The sequence below is a fragment of the Cryptomeria japonica genome, chromosome 2 (genome assembly GCF_030272615.1).
Source record: "Cryptomeria japonica chromosome 2, Sugi_1.0, whole genome shotgun sequence".
Taxonomy (NCBI): Eukaryota; Viridiplantae; Streptophyta; class Pinopsida; order Cupressales; family Cupressaceae; genus Cryptomeria; species Cryptomeria japonica.
This window is the reverse complement of record NC_081406.1, coordinates 166975713-166999877: the sequence shown is the minus strand read 5'-3', so window position 1 is coordinate 166999877 and position 24165 is coordinate 166975713. Positions and strand designations below refer to the sequence as shown.

Here is a 24165-nt window from a genome sequence, read left to right as displayed (position 1 = left end):
AAATTTTCCAGATCTAACAAAGGCTAAGTCTGCAACTATATCCCAAGCAGCTGTTCGAATTCGTATTTGCAGGGCATTGCATGATTCATGACACGACTGAGCACGATGAGTTGAGTTGCTTTACATTTCTGGCAAGAGTTGAGCTTGCATTGTAGGGGCAGATATTCTTTTGGGATATCTCCAAACCGGAGGAGCTAGCACAACCGAATATCCCTAGTCCTCTGTCAAGCATTGAGGAGTTTACAAGATTTAAGGATCGGATTGAGAACCTGTTTGGTCTTGAAGAGGAGTTATGCTTGGAGAACATGCTGTCACCTTGGTGGTGCAGAATTCACCGCACCCCACACTCAGAATTCACTTGCTCGCTATGCATGGAGACAATCAGTCAAGTTAAAGCCCAATATGGACTGTCGAAAGAGCCAGAGGAGAGCATCACCAACGAAGTGTGGAGTGCTTAGCTTGCTGCGGGCGAGTACAGAAGATCTCAAGATCAACGCAACACCACACTCCTCGATGATGAAAGGACGGAGTTATCAAGTGTTGAGCAAGATGAACCAGTCAATCAGACTATGGCAGCAAATGATTTTGTTGTTCTTGCACCAAAGGAAGAGGTGATGGAGGATGGTTATGTTGTCCCTACATTTGGTGAGGACAGTGTTCAAGAGGATAACCAAGTGAGCCCCGTGGATCAACCACAAGTTGAAGAGCAATTTGCAGCCGCCCCGCTAATGGAGGATGCAGTCCAAGAGTCCGTCAAGGGCGTTTTTAACGGTCAATCAATCGAAGAGTCCCTGTTGTTTGAAGATGTGCTGATAGAAATGCATAAAGCGGTACTGTTCATGCAATCCGAAGATGCACCAATAGGCGATGCACCCCTCTCTCTTGAGTTCAAGTTCGGTTTCAAGACTGATTCTCAACCTGGGCAACCTGTTGATGAATTTGATGTCGACTTACACACACCGGACGCTATCGAGATGCTACACCAACAGTTGCGACATCCTGAGGCTGTTGAAGCTTTCCCGCCCAACACTCCACATGACTTAGAAACTTGCCAGGTTGTTTCTTTCCCTCCTGCTGTTAATTTTAAAATGTTCAATTTGATTTTGAATATTCTGGGAAAGCAACCTGTAAATGGATTAGTCACGGACCTAATGAACTTCCCCAACTGATAATTTTGCCTGATGCCTTGGTTAAACTTGAGAGTGGCCAATTGAAAATTTTCTTTTCAAGATTTCAAAGACAAACTAGCCAAACTTAGAACTGACCACATTGTCCGGTTGTTGTTGCACATATTAAGAGATCATCATGGATCAGGGACGCATGCATATAGTCCACATTTTGTATAGTCAGTCTGTCCTTGTATATAGTTAGGTTAGATTTTGTTTTTTGTTCTTAGAGTAGTTTGTTTTTTGTTTTAGCTTATTTTCCTTGTTTTTCTGCTTTAGTTTAGTTTGCCTTTTGTAGTGTAGGTGTCCTTTCAGAAGTGGTTGTCTCCCTGCCAGTTTTTGTAGGGGTATGTTTGCTTTTCTCAGCATTGGTGTGCGAAGTCAAGAAGTTTTTCCGTCTGTTTCTTGGATGTCGACTTTGGTAGAGCACCTAATTGACGGTTGCCCCTATAGTCAGCTCATTTGGTCTAAAGGCTTAGTCATTCTAAAAGTTTAGTTGCTTATTGCATTTTGTCACCAACATTGGGATCACTGCACTTTTAAACACTTAAAATCGCTTAAGTCTTTCCTTTTATCAGAGGGAAGTCATTGCAAGTGAAAATTTGAAGCTCTGCTTCAGTGACCATTGTAACGCTCAATCCCACAAAGGCTTCATTGCCTACTAGCCAAAGTAAAAAAGTGAAAAGTAAAAGAAAAATCAAAAGAAAAGAAATTGAAAAGCAGAGAAATATCCAATTGCTTGGCTTTGGGAGTGCAAACACCTCTACTGGTATTCAAAAAGAAAATTTACTGGAAATAGAGCAATCTCTGTGAGCTTACAGGCGATAACCTCGTCGGGGCTATGAATGCTCACTGGCAATGAGGCAATATCCAAGCTGCTTTTGGAGTTAGACTCACCCTACTTAGCTTGCATAACTGAACGATGATATCTCAACTTTCTTTAAGCAGGAATGAACCTCATTGCACACACTTGATTTTCAAGGTTGGTGACTCGATTCAATTTGCGACCTCATTTTTATTTCGAATCTGTCTTTTATCATTTTGATTGTCTTGTGGGGTATATACCAGAGATTCTGGGGTTCGATCTGGATAGTCATCCTTGAAATGTTCAGGAACATTTCCCAACCGAGTCGCCATTTGTTGTGCGTATTGCACACCCATCCCCGTCCTGGACAGGGACCCCCATTTTTGGTCTAAGTCTACCCAATGAAAGAGAGAAAGTCCAAGTGAGGTCGCAGAAGCAAAGGTAAAATTGCGAAACCATCTCAGGGCCCGAAATATGGAGTCTTAAAGCGTTAAAGGAGAAGTCATGCATCTTGGCCATTCAAGCCGAAAACCACTTAAACTCTCATTTTGGTTCAGCAAGCCGAAAAACACAAGTGAAACACTAATGCTAAGTCAAAATCGTGTAGATACGTCTTCTAGGCCAAGAATGATAGAATCACCACAACCTCTCTGAATCCTCTTTGAAGCCGAAAATGAAGTAGGAGCAAAGTCCGCACAAATAATGATCCAAGCCGAGAATCATGAAAAAAGATTAAATCGCTCAATGTAGGAGGTTTGAAAACTTTCAAGCAAACAATGAAGACGTTTATGCTAGATTGAAGTCGGTATTCTTCTTTTGACTTTGAAGAGTATTGGCAAAAAAATGTTCTTTGCGATTTGCAGAGACATTGAAGATTTTCGGGAAATGAGTGCTCTTCGTGCAATTTAGGTTTTGAAAACTTTCTTTTTCATATTTCGGCAAAGTAGATGAATTTGCGAGTTTAATGATTTTCGGCTTATCGACTCATTTTGTGAGCTTCATTTTCGGCGTTTAATGATTTTCGACTTATCTACTCATTTTGGGAGCTTTTTCGATGAATTTGGTTAAAGAAGTCTTTTAGTGCGACTTTGAACTTTTCGGGACTTTAAGTCATTTCGAGAGCTTTTCACAATTTCGCATTTTAAAGTTACTTGCACGATTTTGATGGCTTCTTTTTCAGCCTTTTGAAGGCTTTTGTGGGGTTTAGTGAACTTCGGCTATTAAGGGCGTTTTGTGTGCTTTTTGAAATGAAGCTTACTTTTGGCGTTTGGAGTGTTTTATTAAGCCTTAGTGATTTTCGTCTTATTTAGTTGACTTGAAAGCCCTTCGCCCTTTTGGCGTATCGAATCATTTCATGAGTTTTCCAAATTTTCGGTATTTAAACGCCTTTCATGAGATTTCCAATTATCGACATGTGAAGTAGTTTTGTGTGATTCTAGTAAATTCAGCCTCTTAAAGCATTTTGTGAGATTGTAGCGATGAATCGCTTTTCTTGACTTAGGAGGCCGATTTTTTATTTTTGAACCGAAACTCATATTTTGACTTATGAAAGTGGGATTTAAAGACTTTCAATGCTTTTGAAGGCATTTTGGTGAACTTTTGAAATGAATCTGACATTGTCGGCCCTATTTTGTGAGCTTGTTCATTTTTGGCTTTAAAAGTCGATATGAGAGAAGTTATTTTAAATGAAAATGCCGAGTTTTCTTTTTTTTAAATCAAGGTAAAAGTGTATACGAGCAAACCTAAAATTGCACAAGTCTGAGCAGGAAGTTTCCTCTTACTAATTTGCAACCATGCTTGTCAAATGCTACATGCAATCCCATATTTTTTAGCAAAGCAATTGATATTAATTTTTTTTTTAAACTTGCGACATGCAAAACACCTAAAAGATATTTTATTCTTCCATCACTGAAACACAACTGAATCTTTCCCGTTTTGACAATAGGATATGAAGAATTATCATCGAGGTAGATTTCTCCTCCACCATACTTATATATGAAAAACTACTCCTTATGAGGAGTCATATGGTACAAGCATCTTGAATCAATTAACCAATGTTCTTTAGTCATAACATGAAGAGAATAAATGAAAGCATCATCACTTGAGCTTGAGGATTTCTTTGTAGAGGAATCAAACTGTTTCTTTGGAATCTCGCATTCCTTCTTAACATGTCCTCTCTTTTTGTAGTTCAACATGTCACTTTGTTCTTTTTACTAGGAGTTATAGATCTGCCCTTAGACTTGTCTTTGGGCCCATTCTTATCTCCTTTAGACTCTCTTTCTTTGGGTCTTCCCCTAACAATACTGAGAGCATCACCAAACTATCCATAGTCTTTCTCCTCATTTCTTGTGCCAACAAAGCTCCAACAAGTGCATCAATCTTTTAATCTTCAAGGTTAGCAGTCATAGCAAAAACGGAATTTTTCCATGAATTAGGTAAAGAACAAAGAAGCATAATGCATTTTGTTGATGTTTTATAGCTTCAGTCAGAGAAGTCTCATATGTATAAGTAATGCATATTATCGTTGATATGAATATATACATATTGATATACGTAATAATAATAAGTGTCATTATTATATATACAAATATCTATATATACATAATTAATTTATATTTATTACTGTTTATACAAATCAGAATATGAGCACCGTATCTATAAGTATTGATTATATTGATCATTTCATTTGATCAATACAAATCGACTCTCTATATGAAATAAGTTCGATATATATTTATCGCTGTGCATATCGACTTTAGTCGATCTCTTTTCAAAGACGATTATGGAAATTGTTACTTGCACATAACAATAATGATTAACGATTAAAGAATTGTTAAACTACTAAAACGATAAGAGGAATTGGTGTTTGATTATCAACCGAATAAATAACGGTTTAAAGGTATCGGTGTCTTGCATAACCTTAGGTGTAGAGACATCTCAATGAAGAGACATGTCTTCATGTACATGAAGGCATGTCTATTCATCAACATGTCTCCACATACATAGATGCATGTCTGTCCATTGACATGCCTATACCGTAAGGTATATATCATGGTGCAGTTTGAGTTTAATAGGTAAGTACAGTAATTATATGTGCAAGCCTTTTAGATATCGATCTGCTTCATTCAGCAGACTCCCATATAAATTACGCATTAAGTTGTGTTCCCTTTATATGTGCAGCAACCTGCACTCAAGAGTTCATTGTCATATAGTTTAGTAAGATCTAAGTTTAAAAAAAAAACTATTCACATATCTAATCTGATCCAAACTTTAACATGGTATCAGAGCTAGTTTGAAGAAAAGATCCGATCAGATTTATAAAAGGGAAACAACCAAACTCCATTAAAAGTTCCAGATTTCTATATTTGTCAAATGGTGAATGGAGTTAGGCTTGAGGACTGACTTGAAGGAGCTGCAAATTTTGTATCTTGGAAGTTTAGAATGATGCTCGCATTAAAGGAACATGAATTAAACACTCTTGTGGAAAAGGCCTTACCCATGCCCGATGAAGAAGACGAAAAACTCCTATGGACAAGAAATAATAATAAAGCTATGAAACTATTGGTGGATGGAGTAAAAGAATACATTGTTCCTATTATCTCAAAATTATATATTGCTTATCTAATGTTTTCAACACTAGAGAACATGTTTGAGATAAATAACACTAGCAGGGATCTTGCTCTAAAACAACAACTACACCACATCAAAATGAACCAAAGTGAAACTATCGCTTCATATTTCATGAGGATAACAGAACTAAGAAACCAATTATCTACTATTGGTCACACATTCGATAGCAAGGAGTTGACTATGCTGGCACTCAACGGACTTCCCACTTCTTGGGAATCGTTTATTCAAGGAATTAGCACTTGATCCAAACTCCCCAAATTTGATCGATTAAAGACTGATTGTATACAAGAAGAATCTAGATTGATCACTAGAGGGATTGGAATTAACTCCCAAAATGAAGAAATGCAAGCCCTAAACTCTCAGTCTCACAAAAGAGGAAAGAGGAATAACTTCAAGAAGAGGAGAGGTAAAGACCCAACCAGGAAGCAATCCTTCAAAAGGAAGAGGGACCTATCTAAAGTACAATGCTTTAGATGTGATAAATATGGTCACATTGCTGTAAAGTGTCCTGACAGACCTAAGCCTCAAGCCTCGATTGCTGAAGTCAGTGAGCCCAACACAGACTCTGAAAGACTTGTATTCTACTCTTCTCTATCTAGTCAAGTATCAACCAACCTCAACACCTGGGTAGTAGACAGTGGGGTATCTCGGCATATAACAGGGTTCAAAGAGCACTTAGACACTATGATAGAAAAATTTGATGAGGAAGTCACAATTGGGGACGATTCAAACTACCCAATGAATGGGATTGGAACCTGTACTATTCAACTAAAATCGGGCATTGCCCTTCAATTAATAGGTGTACTATTCATGCCAGGCATCAAACGCAACCTAATCTCAATATCAGCTCTTGAAGACGAAGGATATAGAATCACCTTCATGGATGGAAAAGTCTTAGCCTGGCCTAAGAACTCAACCATCAAGAAGGATCACACCATTGGAGTTCAACATGGTTGCCGATACAAACTTTGCATCTCTCCTTCACAAGCACTTATTCATGAATCTTCTAACACTTGTGAACTATGGCATAGAAGATTAGGGCATCTTCATTTTTGTGCTTTACCTTCTATAGAGAAAATGGTGATAGGGATACCTAAGCTGACTCAAGAACATGAAGGAATCTGCAAATGGTGTGCCTTAGGAAAAAAATACCAAGGGCACATTTCATAATAGTGAAAGTAAATCCAAAAATGTATTAGAAATTGTTCATTTTGATTTATGTGGACCCATGTTAGTACCCTCCTTAGGAGGATTTTTGTATTATGTTATTTTTGTAGATGATTATTCTAGGAAGACATGGATATATTTTCTAAAGTGTAGAGTCTAATGAAGTCCTTAAAAGGTTTAAGGAATTCAAGGCTTTAGTAGAAAACATATTAAATAAAAGTATAAAGACTCTTAGATCTAATAATGGGGGGGAGTACATCTCCGAAAACTTTAAATTTCTTTGTAATAATGTTGGGATTAAGAGGGAGTTCACTGTTCCTTACAACCCTCAACAAAATGGGGTTGCAGAAAGGAAAAATAGAACTATAGTAGAAGCAGCCAAAGCCATGATGCATGACCAAAACCTTCATACCTCATTCTGGGCTGAAGCCTCTAGTACTGTTGTGTATATCCAAAATAGATGTTCACATTCCTTTCTTGATAACAAAACTCCTGAAGAAGCATTCATAGGAATAAAACCAGACATAGGTCACTTAAGAATTTTTGGTTGTCCTGTTTACATTCACATCCCTAAAGAGAAAAGATGTAAATTAGAACCCTTTGGGAGACAGGGAATCTTTGTTGGGTATAGTGAAACTTCTAAAGCGTATAGGGTCTATATTCTAGGACAAAAACAAATTGAACTAAGCAGGGATGTAATATTTGAAGAGGATGTTGCATTCAAAAGATCTAAGGATGTTAATGAAACAGAAGATGAATCCCCTAAATAGAGTGAAAAGGATCACTCCTCTAAGATTCAGAATGAGACTCACGAATCAATTGAAGGCAACACTCACATTGAACCTATGGACTATATGGTTGAACCTAGGGACACTTAATGTGACAAAGAAATGACCACTATGGGCCAAGAAGATGATTGAGGAGGCTGAAAATTATGCAGCTCCAAAAGGAACTTTCAGGGAAAGTAAAAGACCTAATAGATTCTCTAGCTACATTGCTCTAATGAGTGAAATCATTAATTCAGAACCTTCTACTATTGAGGAAGTCTTCCAACATCAATCTTGGAAAGAAGCCATGACAGAAGAGTATAAGTCTATTCTCAAGAATGATGTCCGGGACATTGTGCCTAGGCCTAAGAACAAATCAGTAGTGTCTTCTAAATGGCTTTTCAAAATCAAACATGTTGCGGATGGAAGTATTGAAAAATACAAAGCAAGGTTTGTCGCCAGAGGTTTCTCTCAGAAAGAGGGAATTGATTATGAAGAAACTTTTGCTCCTGTTGCCCGATACACTTCTGTCAAAGCTATGATTGCTATTGCCGCATCTAAAGGATGGAAAATCCATCAAATAGATGTAAAGACTGCATTTCTTAATTGTGTAATAGAGGAGGAAGTCTATTTGGAACAACTTGAAGGATTTGTAGTGCATGAACAACATTCTCATGTTTGCAAATTGAAGGAAGCCTTATATGGGCTCAAACAGGCTCCTCGAGCGTGGTATGAAAGGATAGATCACTATCTATCAAGATTTGGCTTCTCAAAGAATGATGCAGATCCAAATCTTTATTTCAAGGTAATAAATGGAGATATGTTAATTCTTATCCTTTATGTTGATGACTTGTTAATAACAAGCAAAGAGCATCTCATCATCAAATGTAAACAAGAACTTGCAGCTGAATTTGATATGAAGGACTTAGGGCTTCTACACTATTTCCTCGGTTTAGAAGTGTGGCAGCAAATTGATGAGATCATTCTAAATCAAGGGAAATACACTATTGACATTCTAAAAGGTTTGGAATGATGGATTGTAAGCCTATGTCCACTCCCATGGAAACAAACTTACACAAATTAAGAGAAGCAACTGCAAGTTCTGAATCAGCAAATTCCACCCTCTACCGGCAGATGATTGGATCATTGATGTACTTGGTCAATGCTAGACCAGATATTTGTTATGCTGTGAATGCACTCAGTCAGTTCATGTGTGAACCAAAGCAGTTACATATAGTTGCAGCAAAACACATCTTAAGATATCTTAGTGGAACAATTGGATATGGCTTAAAATATAAAAATATAGATCTAAACTTATACAGATATACAGACTCAGATTGGGCTGGAAGTGTGGTAGATCGTAAAAGCACATCAGGGTGTTGCTTCAATTTAGGATCAGCCATGATATCCCAGTTTAGCAGAAAGCAATCTTCAGTTGCTTAGAGCTCCACAAAAGCAGAGTACATTGTGGCATCTATGGGAGCATGAGAAGCAATATGGTTGAGAAAACTCCTTGTAGGATTGTTTGGACAATCCTTAAATCCTACTATTATCCACTGTGATAACCAGAGTTGTATAAAGCTTTCAGTAAACCCAGTATTTCATGACAAATCCAAACATATTGAAATACCTTATCACTATGTTAGAGACATGGTGGAGAGAAAGGTAATTCAGCTGAGATATATTAGTACTGAAGATCAAACAGCAGACATTCTCGCCAAGCCTCTCGCCAAAACAAAGGTAGAACACTTAAGAGGTAAGCTTGGTATGGTTGAAATGTAAATTCTGAGTTTTGAGTCTCAGCATTATTATTGTACTAATATATTCTAAAGATGTTTAATATAAACTCCTTTTGTCATTATGGGCACCTGTGTACATCATTAAGAAGTGACGACTTCTGAATGATAATCACTTGTATTTCTAGTAGCTATTGGAAGGTGGCGACTTTACAATAACTCTACAATCTATCAAGATAGATGTCATATGGTTGATATCTGTGAAAATGTCATGATAGTGCATATCTCTTAGAACAATTTTTATCATAAGGTTGATATCCTTAAATTGTTGAGATACATCATGGTGGATATTAAGTGCTTAATATCTGTGAGTATGCCATGATTTTCATACATCCCTATGGTAGGCATCATACGGTTGATGCTAGTGCACATACCATATTGGACATGTTGGGTTCTGGTAAGTATCATAAGTGTTGATACTTGTAGACCATTGCTCCTGATATCATATAATGATTTCTACTACACTATGTGTAGTTCTTCTATGAATATCTTGTAATCCTCCTCCCTAGCTAAGAGGGAGTGTTGATGTTTTATAGCTTCGATCGGAGAAGTCTCATATGTATAAGTAATGAATATCGTTGATATGAATATATACATATTAATATATGTAATAATAATAAGTGTCATTATTATTATATATACGAATATCTATATATACATAATTTATATTTATTACTGCTTATACAAATCAGAATATGATCACCGTATCTATAAGTATTAATTATATTGATCATTTCATTTGATCAATATAAAACAACTCTCTACATGAAATAAGTTGGATATATATTTATCGCAGTGAATATTGACTTTAGTCGATCTCTTTTCAAAGACGATTATGGAAATCGTTACTTGCATGTAACAATAATGATTAACAATTTGAAGAATCATTAAACTGCTAAAACGATAAGAGGAATCGGTGTTTGATTATCAACCGAATAAATAACGATTAGGTATCGTTGTCTTGCATAACCTTAGGTGTAGAGACATCTCAATGAAGAGACATGCCTCCACGTACATGGAGGCATGTCTATTCATCGACATGTCTCCACGTATGTAGAGGCATGTCTGTCCACTGACATGCCTATACCGTAAGGTATATATCATGGTGCAGTTCGAGTTTAATAGGTAAGTACAATAATTATAAGTGCAAGCCTTTTAGATATCAATCTGCCTCATTCAGCAGACTCCCATATAAATTACGCATTAAGTTGTGTTCCCTTCATATGTGCAGCAACCTGCACTCAAGGGTTCATTGTCATATAGTTTAGTAAGATATAAATATTAAAAAAAAACTATTCACATATCTAATCTGATCCAAACTTTAACACATTTATCCTCTTCTTCAACTAAAATATCAATAGAGGCTAGTTGACTCAAAATTAAACTTGAAGAATTCAAATGCTTGGCTATTGTATCACCTTCCTTCATTTTAAGAGAAAACAATTTTTGTTTCAAGTAAAGTTTATTTACTAGAATTTTGGCTTGCTAGATCTCAACATTTCAATTCCATAAAGCATATCCCGACTTCTCTTTTGACATATTTAAAAGAACATAACCAGAAAGACACAACTTGATAGTACCCTGTGCCTTTTTATCCACCTTCTCTCAGTCTTTATTAGTAAGTTTCTTTGGTTTCTCTTTATTTGTTACAGCCATCGATTGATCTTGTTCTTCAAGGAGATCTTCCATTTTCATCTTTCACAACTCATAACCAATTCCATTGAATTTCTATATATCCAAACGAGATGAAGATGTAGCCATGATATTGATTTCATCACAGTCTTTCTCTACCTCAATTGTCCACTCTATTTTTGCATCTTTCTTCAACATATCATTGAGTGGGCAGACTATTTCAGCAAAGTCGCTTATGAATTTCAGGATGAAGTTGATCATACAAAGAAGGACTTAAGCTCGTTCAAACTGTTTGGCAGGTTCAACTTCTGAATAGCCTCAAAATGTTTTAGGTCAATGGAAATAGCTTTCTCCAAAATCACATGACCTAACAACTTCCCTTCAATCACCCCAAAGATGCACTTGTTGGGATTCAACGACACATGCCAAAATACTGACATCTCTGGAGTACCTTCCTGAGGTCTTTGATGTGGTCAGCTGTATTATTGGAAAATACAAACAAATCATCCTTGTAGATGATGATACATTTACTGACTAGACCATTGAATGTAATATCTATTGCCCTTTGAAACATTGCACCAACATTGATGAACCGAAATGGCATCTATCGATAGGCGAATGTTCCCCACTTAGTAGTGAAATCATTTTTTAATCTATCCTCTTCTTAGACCATTACTTGATTGTATCTAAAGTACCCATCCAAGAACGACATCATTTGGGAGCCATTTACAATTTGCAACACTTCATCCAAGGAGGGTAAAGGGTAATTATATTTCTTTGAAGACCTATTTAGATTCCAAAAATCCACATAGAGGCTTATTTCTCCATTTTTTCTTTCTTACTAGGATGAGGTTTTCAATCCAAGTTGAATGATGCATTGGAAAGATGATCTTTGCACTCAAAAACATTTGTACTTCTTTCAGGATCAACATTTGTACTTGGCTTCAATTGGATGGTGCGTACAATTACTGAGGTATCATATGTTTTGAGTTCATCATAATTGTAGGTTATCACTCCTCAATAGTGTCTTAGGGCTTGAAGAATGTCTTCTCTTTCTTTGTCTATGCTCACTTTCCCTATCAGACCTTCCCTTTTCTCTTCTTCACAGCCCAAGTTATGTAAATCCCCTTTGTCTCCTCCCAATTCAGTGAGAGGATTCTTTCTTTTAGTAGAGCCATGTTGATCAAATATCATTTCTAATGCAACCATCCCCTTGGGGATATTATTGGTTTTTTGGTTGATAAGACCTTTGTCGCCTATCTCTGTAGGTTCTTGTTCTTCCTCATCAATCACTCGAGTCTCCAAGACACCACTGCACAAGATGAATTCCAATAATCCTATTCATCTTCAAAGACTTGGGAATTCGTAACATTATCTAGCATTGTTGGTATGAAAAACTAGCTCTATTGAAAATATTTTGAGCTTAAAACCTTCCATGGGTTCTAAGGAACTAGCCAAAATTGCTAACGAATCAACTCTGCTATTTTTCTAACACAGTATTGATTTGACATTAAATGCATCAAAATTTTGGATTAAATCCCATACACGGTTACACTATGAACTCATCCTCTTATCATGACACAAATATTGGCTCCTAATTTGTCAAATAACTAGTTGAGAATCACCTTCTACTGATAGCAACTTGACTCCCTTCTTGTGCGCCAATAGCAATCTATGTATCAATTCACCATATTTAGATATATTGTTGGTACATGCAAATTGAAGCCTGTAAACCATGAAAAACGGTTTTACTTTGGGATGAGTCAACTCTAATCCATCTCTGCATCCTTTCTTTCTCTTTGATCTGTTGAACCGCAACTTCTAGATGCCTTCTTTTTTACTATACTGGGAATACTTGTCCTTTTTCTTTTGCGGTGGAGAATAAATTTCCTCCTTTACTTCCTGCTTAGGCTATTGGGGCTAACTATTATTGGCAAAGCCTTCATATTGATCACCTATTTCAGCTATTGAGTTTCCTATTAGGGTATCATCTAACTCCCATTCAAAATCATCTGAGCTATCCTCATATGAGTTGACTTCTGACTCACTTGTCTAATTGTTTCATCCAGACTTTGGGACAGGTCCTTCTCTTTCTTCCTGTAGCAATTGAAGTTTGACTCGTGTCATTGCATCTTGGAAAACGAGACAGGTGAACTCAAAAAAGCCTTGACGATGAATGTGGCACCATCCTAGCAGCATCAATATTGATGAATCCGTTGATCCTCCCAATTGTCTCAATTATTTGCCATCCTACTCATGAATTCTTTGAATGCATCATCAGCAGGGGCGAACTCTTGTAATCCCAAGATATGGCTTCCTTTAGAATCACTATCTTGTTTATGACTAAAATCTAGTATTTGGTCGAGCTTATAAATGCCTAAATTAGCCCTAACAAAGTTGATTGCTTCATTTGGTGTGTTGTACTATGTTATCATGTGTTTCAACTTTGGCTCATCATCTATCTATATACCCCTCCATGGTAACCATAACTAAGTAAAATCAATTGAGAACCAACCTCTTAGGCATTTTTTGCATTCATGACTTAACAACATTCCATACAATTCGGGGATATCCACCACATGAATACCTATATACTCTTGGATCCTTGGGTTAGCTACCAGTTGGATGTGCACATTCTGGAGGACCAGATTACCTTTACCTCCAATTGTCGAGTTGTGTGATAACCAAATTGGCTAGGTGAGGAGTCATTTCGATTTTTTGATAGATAAAATATGACATAACATTGCAAGAAGATCCTAAATCTATTAAGAAATTGTGCAAACTTTTCCCAAAGATTTGCACACTTAAGAGGAATCAGGGTTACTTTAGATTTATCTTTGACCATAATTGCTTTTATGATGCATGGGCGATGGTACTACCTTTGGAAGATTCTAATGATTTGATCAAGGCCTCCCTTTGAGTTGGACAACTTTGCAGCATGTCAAACATAGACATATTGGACTTAGTCTTCCGTAATTCATCTACTACACTATATTTGTCCATGGTCACCACCTGAGGTTTAGCAATAGGAGTGCATGTCGATCTATACACGAGCATATGATCATTTTGATAATGCAAGAGTGTTACTCACTTGGGGATCAGGTAGAGCTAGATGGGCTCCAGGACTAATACCATTAGTCAATGGTTCCCTCCTACTTCTTAGGATGTAGCCACTATGATTCTGATTTTAAAATGCATGCACTTCACCACACTCAGGTCCATTTTCCTTTTGAAATGGAAATACAAACTCTTCTTCGTTTGTCGTAGTCTGACCAGCTTCACACATGAATACATAAGAATCAAGCATCATAGCATTCATTTGGCTCAGATGACTGCGGCTGGTTGGGCTCTATGATATGTGTGGCTTTCTACATCTCTTCACAGTGAATTTCTAGGCGATTGGATGTCTCGTGCAACGTACATCTATTAGTTGCCAAAATAGTGTAAGAAAATTCACATAAGTTTGCAGTTTTGGCCTGTTTTGAAAGGGTTCTGTTATTGGGTTTGGTGCTCCATTATTGAGTGGGCCTTTTCTGTCCGAAATCCCTACTTGCAATGTTTTGGTTATTCTGACTATAGCCTTGGGAGTTAAAATTCATGTTTGACTGTTGGTAGTAACTAGGATTCAATCTCAGCTTAGTTAGCTCATTGGTTACCTACGAAAGTGTCTTTTTAACTGCCTCTAATTCAGAGACCAAGTGTGAGCTTTACTCTTTCTTAGGATCAACTTGTTGAAAAAATATAGTCTTAGGAGGTTCATGGCCTAGATACGTCAACATTGGGGCTGGTGTAGTTGATTGAGATAAAGGCACTAGATTCTGTAGAGGTGTATGGTTTGTCATTGCTTGGTTAATACTTGGAATGGGGTTTCCTAAGCCTTGAACAACAAATAAAGGTAAAGCCCCAAAATTACTTGCCCCTTTAGGATCCATTTGCTGAGAAATGACTATAGTCTGACTGTAAACCTTTTGCAAGGTGTCAATTTGGTCATCAAACAACCTTTTGATGAATAGGGCAGTGAGAGGGTCCAAAAAAATTTAGGTATACTTGAATTACAACAGCTACTGGGAATGAGATACCAGATGTAGGCAAACTCTCCTAATGAATATGGAAACAACCGACAAACCACATCCTGGTGTGCAACTTCGTTGTGATTGCAAATTTCTTTAAACATCTCAAGATGTTCTTTTGTTGTTCTAGGCTCTCCATATATGAGCTGGGGATAAAAATGTGGATGAGGTTGATTTTTCCATATTTTAGAACTACTTAGCTAGGCTATACATCAAACCTCCTTAACTGAGGTGTTTATTTGTTATGTTTTGCTAGGGCTAATGTAGGAGCATTCAAGAGTGTAGAGAAATCCTACATCATTTAAATATTTTAGATGAATAAAATTAAAGTAAGAATCTGCAGGTCTCCATATATCTTGGAAAGTGTCCAAGGGTACAAAGTTGGCTGACATTATTCAATATTTATGATCTATGTGTAAAGGAAACTGTTGTTTTTTTAGAGGAGTACATATTTCTATTATTTCTAATATAAAATCAAAGAAAATCCCCATCTTGTCATGGATTTGGGGAAGGGGGAGAGTCAATATTTCACATGTCTTGGTGGGTGTAAAGAAGAATAAGAAAAGAAACCTTTTTAGGTTCCCACTTAGAAAAATTGAAGAGATACCACCTTAGGCAGCCTTTTGGGGAAGTTGAAGAGTCATCTATTGGCTATGTATTACATTTCTTGATTACTACGTGTTGCTCTTCAAGAGGGGGTGTGGGGTTTCCAAGAGGCACAAGAATGATATGAAAGGGAGGCTTGGGCTAATAGTTAAGCATTCAGATTTGAGTTCTTCTCTTCAATGATAAAGAGTAGTAAGGAGTGTAGAAGAGTAGTTTGTAGCTCCAACTTGTAGACTTGTAAAGCCTAAGTGGCTAATATTTTGTACTTGATGAATTTGTATTTTATTTTATTGAGAAATAGAAGTGAACTTATTTCTTGCAAATTATTTTTATAAGACATGTGTATTGGAAGGCATGGAGAATGTGATCAAGGAGGTTACAGTAGAGATGAAGATGGACTTTGAGGTCTCTTGTTTGATGCAAAAATCAACAAACATAAGGATGTCAAAAGAATCAATAGCTTCTTGTAAGCTACATAAAAAGGAGAAAATTGTAGTAGAGGCAATTCTTCATGAAGGCTTGGAAATATTGACTGCATAGGAAGAAAGTAAAGAAAGGGTTGTAGCAAAACATGGAGTTGCAATTATATATGAAAACATTAAGAGTGTGGAAAGTGAGGTCACAATGGAGACATGTCTTTTGGAAGACATGAAAGAAGAAAAGAAAGAGGTTTCAATAATAGATGTTGTTGGTATAGAGATAGAGAAATATGAAGATGTAGCAAAAGTTATGAAATGTTCTTTGGAGGGCATGATGATGATGATGATGCAGAGCATGGAGAAGCAAAGTATAGAAGACAATATTGTAGACGTTGTAGTCGAGGATGCTAGATAGATGTATGTTGAGGTGGTGAGTGTAGAGGAGGTTGCAATGTGCATTTGAAGGAGGTGGCTAGACTCAAGTGGGTTGAAACCCACAAAGAACAAAAGGGAAATGTTAAGTGGAGAGATGAGGAGGAATGTTAAATGGAGCAATATTTGGAGGAGGAGGCCGAGTTATGGTGGAGCTAATTTGACATTGAGAAGGCGAATAAAAAGTAGAATTTTTAGAGGAGAAGAATGCTTGTTCCAACTAGGTGCTGGAAGAGGAGAAATAAGAACCAATTAAAGGTACCTAGTACAATGATAGAGTTCATTGAAGGGTGCCCGATGTAGAGAATTGAAGGGTGTAGGGCAATTCTACATCATCCAAAATAATAATTATTCATAATTCAGGTAAGATTAGGTGAATAAAATTAATACAAGCATCCATAGGTCTCCATGTACCTAAGAAAGTTTCCAAGGAGACGTAGGGGTTTGAAATTATTTAATATTTATGGCTTGTGTCTAAAGGAAAATATAATTTTTATGAGTAGGAACATATTTCTATTATTTTTAATTTAAGATAAATAAAATCCCCATCTTGGCATGGATTTGAGGAAGGGGAAGAGTGAATATTTCACATGTATTGGTAGGTGTAAAGAAGAATGAGAAAAGACACCTCTTTAGGCACCCATTTTAAAAAATTGAATAGAAACCACCTTAAGGACCCTCTTGGGGAAGTTGAAGAGTCACCCATTGGTTGCGTGTCACATTTCTTGATTGACCTGTGTTTCTCTCCAAGAGAGGGCGTGGTATTTCCAAAAGGAAAAAGAATTATATAAAATAGAATCTTGGGTTAGTGGTTAAGCAATCAAAGTTGAGTCCTTCAACATAAAGTCTAAGTAGAAAAGCTAGTAGCTCTAACTTGCATATTTGTAAAGCCAATTTGACTAATATTTTGTAAGTCTTGGATATTGTATTTCCAATTTCATTTGAAGTAATAGAAAGCAAGCATTTTCTCCTTCATTTTTTGTGTTGTTGTTGGGTGGAGTAGCCCTTCATCAAAGGTCTTTATTGTTTTAAGGTCAGTTCATATAGTCTCATCCCATATTTTTGTAGCAACATTGGTGATTGAATGTAGGATTTATATATGATGTTGTTTATCATTTCCCCCCATTGTAGAATTTTGTAAAGGGTTTTAGATGCCCTTCAAAACCTATTTTTCCTTTAGTAAAAAACATTAGAAAATTTCTCTAAGTGACAAAAGTTTTGTGAATCTTACAACTTTTTATATATTTATGGTTGCGTACTAAAATAAAGTGAATATTTAAATTTTATATATGAAATAAGTGTGATTACAAAGACCTTGCATACAATAAGATAGATTGTAACATCATAAATTATATCTCTGTAGTTGTATTAACTAGGAATTCAATTTAAAAATATAGCATCAATTCTTTATGGAAATAATAGAATATATATTTTTTTATAAAGTAAATAAATATTAGTTTTTTGTGGTTTTATTATGAAAAGTTTATACTTTTTAATTGAAGTGTATGTATCAATGATTATTCTTTTTAATTGAAATGTATGTATCAATGATTATTCTTTTATAATTATTTAAGAGAATGATACATTCTAAAAATATTATTTTATATTCATAGGTATATTGAAAGTAATCAGTTACGTGGGGAGATACCTCAAATATATGGACATTTTCAAGGATTGGAACATTTGTAAGTCTGTATGCTTTCTAATTCCATGCTTTAGTATTTGAATTTTATTATTTAAAGTTAAAAATGACATGAATTAAATATGTCATTTAATTTTTTTTGTTTGCAGCGTAGCAAGTAGTAACAGTTTTAGTGGTAAAATACCAAATTTTATTGGAAACTGGAGAAACCTTACAGTTTTGTGAGATTCTTTATCCTATTTGTAGAGAGTTAGACTTCTCTTATTTTTTAATTATCTGTGATAAGTTTACTACAATATAAAAATTTACAATCCTATGTGTAGAGAATTAGACAAAGAGAAGTTAAATGTCAGTATTCATTATAGGCAACTTGAAGCTACTTCTTTAGAAGGTCCAATTCCTTCAACCTTTTCAAATTTGATTCAACTAGAAGACTTGTAAGTATTGTTTCCTTCATCATTCGAGTTTATTTCTTTATTTAAGATTTCACATTTCATGCTTGAAAATGTGGTAATTCAAAGCATTGTTCCTTTTATTTTTAGGAATGTGTCTCTTAAAGGTGTACTTGTCAATATATTAAATTAATTTTTTAGGTGTTGAATTTGTTTAAATATATGTACCTCATTAATTGATATTGACTATTCTTATATGATTATATACATAAGCACGAGGATATCGTATTTGATTGGAGATGGATCAAATTTGTCATTTATGCAAAATTTAACAAAATTAAGAACAATGTAAGTGTGTTGATATAAAATTACTATATGTTTAATATATCATGAAAATTAGGTAAAAAGTCTTGAACTTAAAATGTTTTAACATAAGTATAAACATAATCTTTTATATGCTTGTGATTAACATTTATATTTGCAGCGTGCTAAGAAATGCATCAATTAATGGAGAAATTCCCAAGTATCTTGGAGATTCTATCAAACCAAAGATATTGTGAGTTAATACAGTGCATCAGTTTATAATGCCATCATTTTATTTATTTATAATTAGAATATATACTTTTAAAAATAGTTGATTATATATCCTTTATTGTTCACAATTCATAACATTAGAATAAACATGTAGGAATGTATAAACTATATAGTCAACACACAACACTACTTTATGATGAGATAGCTTCATAATTTTATATTTAGGTGAAGGAAGACATTTTATGATAAAATATTTTTGACTTCATTCCCCATTTTTCATGGACTCGATGATTATTTGCAATATATGACATTATAACAATGATATAAAAAATATCAAGTAAGATATTCATTATGTTAGAAACCAATAGAGGAATACTTGTACTAGAAGTGGGGAAAGAGGAGCATGTTTGAGATAATTAGGTGTGGTTGCAAAGGTATTTGAAAAATAAAAATGGGTGCATATAATAAAAAGTTTAGATGTTGTTTGTTACATCTATACATATTAGAAAATGATGCATGTGTGTGAATATTCTAGTTGTTTCTTCATCTTATATGCTTGTAATTTAGGGTCAATAAATTGAGCACCTTATGAAATATTACTATCACTATAAGCTTTAAAATAATTAAAGATTGGATATGTGACAAAATTTGGATTAGTATAAACCACATGTTTTAGGGTTGTAGCGTCTCATGATATCAAAATGATACAGGAGCATCTAAGGCGTAAGAGAAATCTTGTATCACCTACAAATATTGTTTAATTTTCAGTAAGGGCTAAAAATGGTAGAGTTACTATTTTTAGTAATTGGCATTTGTGCACAAAAACTTACATAGACCTCCAAAAAAGTGAAATGAAGTCAATGGTGAAAGAATCATTTCAATATCCTATCACATTTGAGAAATTTTAATGTTTATGTTCTAGTAAATATTTTTAATACAACTTTCAATGCAGTTTTGAGGACCTTAGAAGCCTCGACTAGGATCAAAATTTGATCGAGTTTGGCATTAGCCCAAGTCACCATTATAGATCTCTTCATGAGCTTTCCAATGATATATAATGTTTGAAGATTTGACAATTAGATTGAAAGCTATGGCTCCTAGAAGTTGTACTATCACAAATCAAAATTTCTAATTTCCAATAAAATACCTTTTTGAGAAGGAAAATTGATAGTTAATCTTATTAGACCCAAATCAGGAATTACAATTTTCAAAACATTGTAGGGCAATGCATATGGTAGCTCTAGCTTGTAGATTATTGTAATGAGAAAGCCCATGTGATTGTAGCATGTAAGTTTCTAATGGTTGTAAATTCATTTTAATAGAAAAAAGATTTCCAGTCTTTCATTGTTTTGTTTATTTCTCTACTGTTGTTGTGTTTATGAGATTGTAAGAGGAGTAACCTTCATTAAGTGGTATCAGAGTAGAAGTTCCTATTAAGTGGTATCAAAGTAGAAGTTCCTAAGTGTGTAAACAAATCACCAAACGTGAGGCAGTTTGCACCAAGACAGTGGTTGTGAGTCTATGAGAAACGTGAGAAAAAATCCTCCATGAAGGAACCATAGTGGAAGAAATGTTGGTGTGGTAGAAGAGGGTTTTAGAGACCTCCAAAGACAAGTTCAAGCAATGCAAGAGGAGTTGATATTAGAGAAAGATATGAAAGTGAGGATGAATCTGAAGAAAAAGGATAGTCGAAAGAATAACAAGAAGTGAGAAGAGATCCCGATGAGGCTATGTATTTTAGGGCCCTTTCAATATTAGAAAAAGGCCAAAGATTGAAATTTACACATTTTTTGGGAATCTTAATCTAGAAGAGTTGATCAATTGGATCAATGATATGGAAGAATATTTTGAGTATGAAGAAGTAGAAGATCTTGAGAGGTTTAGGTTTTCAAAGGCCAAGTTGAAAGGCCATGCTAGTATTTGGTTGAAAGAAGTTTAGTTAGAAATAAATAGAAGAGGAAAAGAGAAAATAACAAGATGGTATCATATAGTGGGCAAATTGAAGAGTCAATTCATTCATATTGACTATGAGATTGATTTTATAGAGAAGATGCAACAATTGAAGCAAGTGGGAATTCTATCAAAGAGTACACAAAAGAGTTCTACTGAGTCTTGATCTAAACAAGCCATTCTAAGGCCAACAAGGAGACACTCACCCATTACATAAATGGGTCAAAGCTAAGTATTCAATAAGAGTTGAGTTTGGTAAGAATATCTACCATGGAATATGCATATAAATTTTCTTTGCAAGTAGAAGAGAAGCTAAAAAAAAAAGTTGAGAGTAAGAAAAATGGAAGTTCATGGTGGAAAGATTGGTGGATGGTCTTGTAGAGGCCAAAATGAAGACCTAAAGAAGGATGAATAATCTAGTAGTAGTCAAAACCAAAAGGGAAATAATGCCTATTTTCGTTTTGACTAAAATAATGGAGATCAAAGGTGGATGAGGATTTAGAAGAGGAGGCTTCCATGGAACTTGTTTCCAATGTGTAGAAGAAGGACATAGAGCATATTAATGTCACCAACATCAAGGAAGGAAAATAAAAAATCTAAGGCAAATGTATGAGGGGCCAGTGCAAGAAGATGAGTCCACTTTTTGGCCAAAAAGTGGAAGTGTTTTCCCTAATTTTTCAAGTTTTGTCTCATTTGAGCTTAAATTTTGAAACACTTGGAGATTGAATCTTGGAAAAAGTCAGTAATATAAAATATATCCCTCTGAGTCTACTTTCCAAATATGTAATTTATTTTAATACCCACATAATTAAAAAATTAATTTATGAATGGAGCTCTAAAAACTATGTTTTAAAAATGTTTGTTTCAGGACCATACCATGCATGTGTACTACCCACACTTTTTGACACAATTAAAGTTATTTTCTCAAACCGTTTTGGGAAATGGTTTGTAACACACTGCAGATTGATGAACATATTTTTTTGTATTTTTTTTAAATATTTTTTTAAAATTAATTTTTAATGACCGTAATTATATTTTTAAAAATTTGACGTGTACGGCCTACATAATTTGACATAAACTTAACATTTGTACTTTCGTTCATGGAGATTTGAATTTGCAGGTCCATATCTCAGGTGTGGCCATCCCAAGCCTATCCCGGACTTAATCCCGAGGCAAGTGGCGGGTTGTGGAATCAACTTCCATAGAACGGGCCCCCGTTTTGAAAACGGGGACCCATTCCTAAAATTACCATTACTGTCCAAAAATGACAAAATGCACCCGAAAAAAAATGGGTAAAATCGGATTTAAAAATGAGGGCCCGTTTTTTAAAAATGGGACCCCATTTCGTTTTCAAGCGGGCCCCCGTTTGAGTTTCACCTCAGGCCCCCCTTACTTTTTACCTCAGGGGCCCGAAGCAAAAATGGGCCCCCGTTTCTAAGAGCGCGTTTTCCAACGTGCAGACTTCCGCCAATTTGTGACCCATTACCTTGCACTTGGCCTGAGTTACACATATAGATAAGGTTGCCAATTCTTCACATTCGAAGGATGTTGAAGGAGGAGAGGTTGTTGTTTCCATAAGAGCTTGATTAAATGAAGAGAAAGAACTGGTTCATCGGAAGGATTTGTTTTGCACAAGATGTGAGTGTGAAGGTAAAGTTTGTAATGTAATTTTTGATGGAGGTAGTACTAATAACATCATTTCATAAGAAATGGTTAGTAAGTTACAATTAGAGAGGAGACCTCTAAATCCATACCATATTTCTTTGTTGTAGAAGGACCATAAAGATTCGGTCAATGAGCAATTCCTCGTAAGGTTCAAGATTGGAAATTACCAATGTGATGATGTATTGTTCGGTATCATGCCTATGAATATTTGTCCTATGTTATTAGGGAGACCACGATAGTTTGATCAACATATAGCACATCATGGACATACCAAAATAGTTATTCCTTGACAAATGATGGAGCTTGGGATAAATTGAAGCCCTTGAAAGAGGGAAAGGAAAATATATCCAATAATATCAAAATATGTAAGTATATAATAGAATAAAATTATAGGAAGGTATGAAGCATGAACCTATGTGTTATGCATTGATTCTTATAGTTGATAGGGAAGATGATAAAGAGATGCCTATAGAGATTTTATATTTTTTGAATGAGTTTCAAGATATTATGTCTAATAATGTTCTTGAGGGTTTTCCCCCATTGAGGAAGATTAGTCACCAAATGGACTTGATTCCTAAAGCTAGTTTGTCAAATAAGGCAACCCATAGGATGACTCCAGTAGAGAATGAAGAGTTGAACATACAAGTGCAAGGAATACTATAAAAAAGATTTATTTGAGAGAGTTTGAGTCCATGTGTAGGACATGCAGTACTAGCACCGAAGAAGGATGGAGAATGAAGAATGTGTAGAGAGTCTTAGACCATCAACAATATTACTATTAAATATAGATTTTGCTTTTAAAGAATGGATGATATTATAGATTATTTGAGTGGAATCAAGTATTTCATGAAGATAGATTTGAAGAGCATATATCACCAAATTTGGAATAGAGAAGCGATGGTAATATGTGTTGTCATTGATGTCAACCTGATGTTTGACAATATATGTTGTCTTTGATTGTTGATAGTTGTGTTTTTATTTATGTCAGGTTGTTGTCATTGATGTCAACCTATCGTTTGTTTGTTCTCATTGTTGATAAGGTGATTGGTTGGATAGATATTGTTGCAGTTGTTAAAGAATTAATGATGAAGTTGTATGCATATCAAAAGTATGGGAGATTGTGGAAGATTTTATCATTGATTGTCAGGTGTTGTCACTACAATGATTTTCGATGATTGAAATTATTCCTTCTTGTGGATATCTTTCATTTTGGTGTCGATGACTACAATCAATATGTTATGTTGGCACTAGGTGTTGTCATTTATGTCATGTAGTGTAATTGAGTGCAAAGATATGATGATAGAGATTATTAGAATTGTTGGATATTGTCATTGTTTATGTTGCTATTGATGTTGATTGAGCCTATTTCTTTGCTAATGAAATGTATCTTTCTCTTTGTTGCAAATGATGTACTATAACTACTAAATAGTGCAAACTGATATTCTAGGTATTGATGTGGTGAGTTCAGATGAGTTGATATTCTTGTGTAGAG

The 24165-nt window shown here is 35.3% G+C and overlaps 1 protein-coding gene across 8 annotated transcripts in view; it reads left to right on the top strand.

Annotated features, from left to right (window-relative positions):
* Positions 1-24165, top strand: part of LOC131065969 (probable LRR receptor-like serine/threonine-protein kinase At1g07650) — a 78289-nt gene that overhangs the window by 33049 nt on the left and 21075 nt on the right. For 7 of the 8 annotated variants that reach the window (XM_058000583.2, XM_059216497.1, XM_059216498.1 and 4 more), the window contains exons 7-11: positions 18104-18175; positions 18282-18353; positions 18498-18569; positions 18798-18872; positions 19009-19080. In XM_058000583.2, coding sequence (XP_057856566.2) covers positions 18104-18175; positions 18282-18353; positions 18498-18569; positions 18798-18872; positions 19009-19080 — 363 coding nt within the window. The remainder of the gene's footprint in view (positions 1-18103; positions 18176-18281; positions 18354-18497; positions 18570-18797; positions 18873-19008; positions 19081-24165) is intronic. The other variant, XM_059216502.1, reaches the window with a different exon arrangement.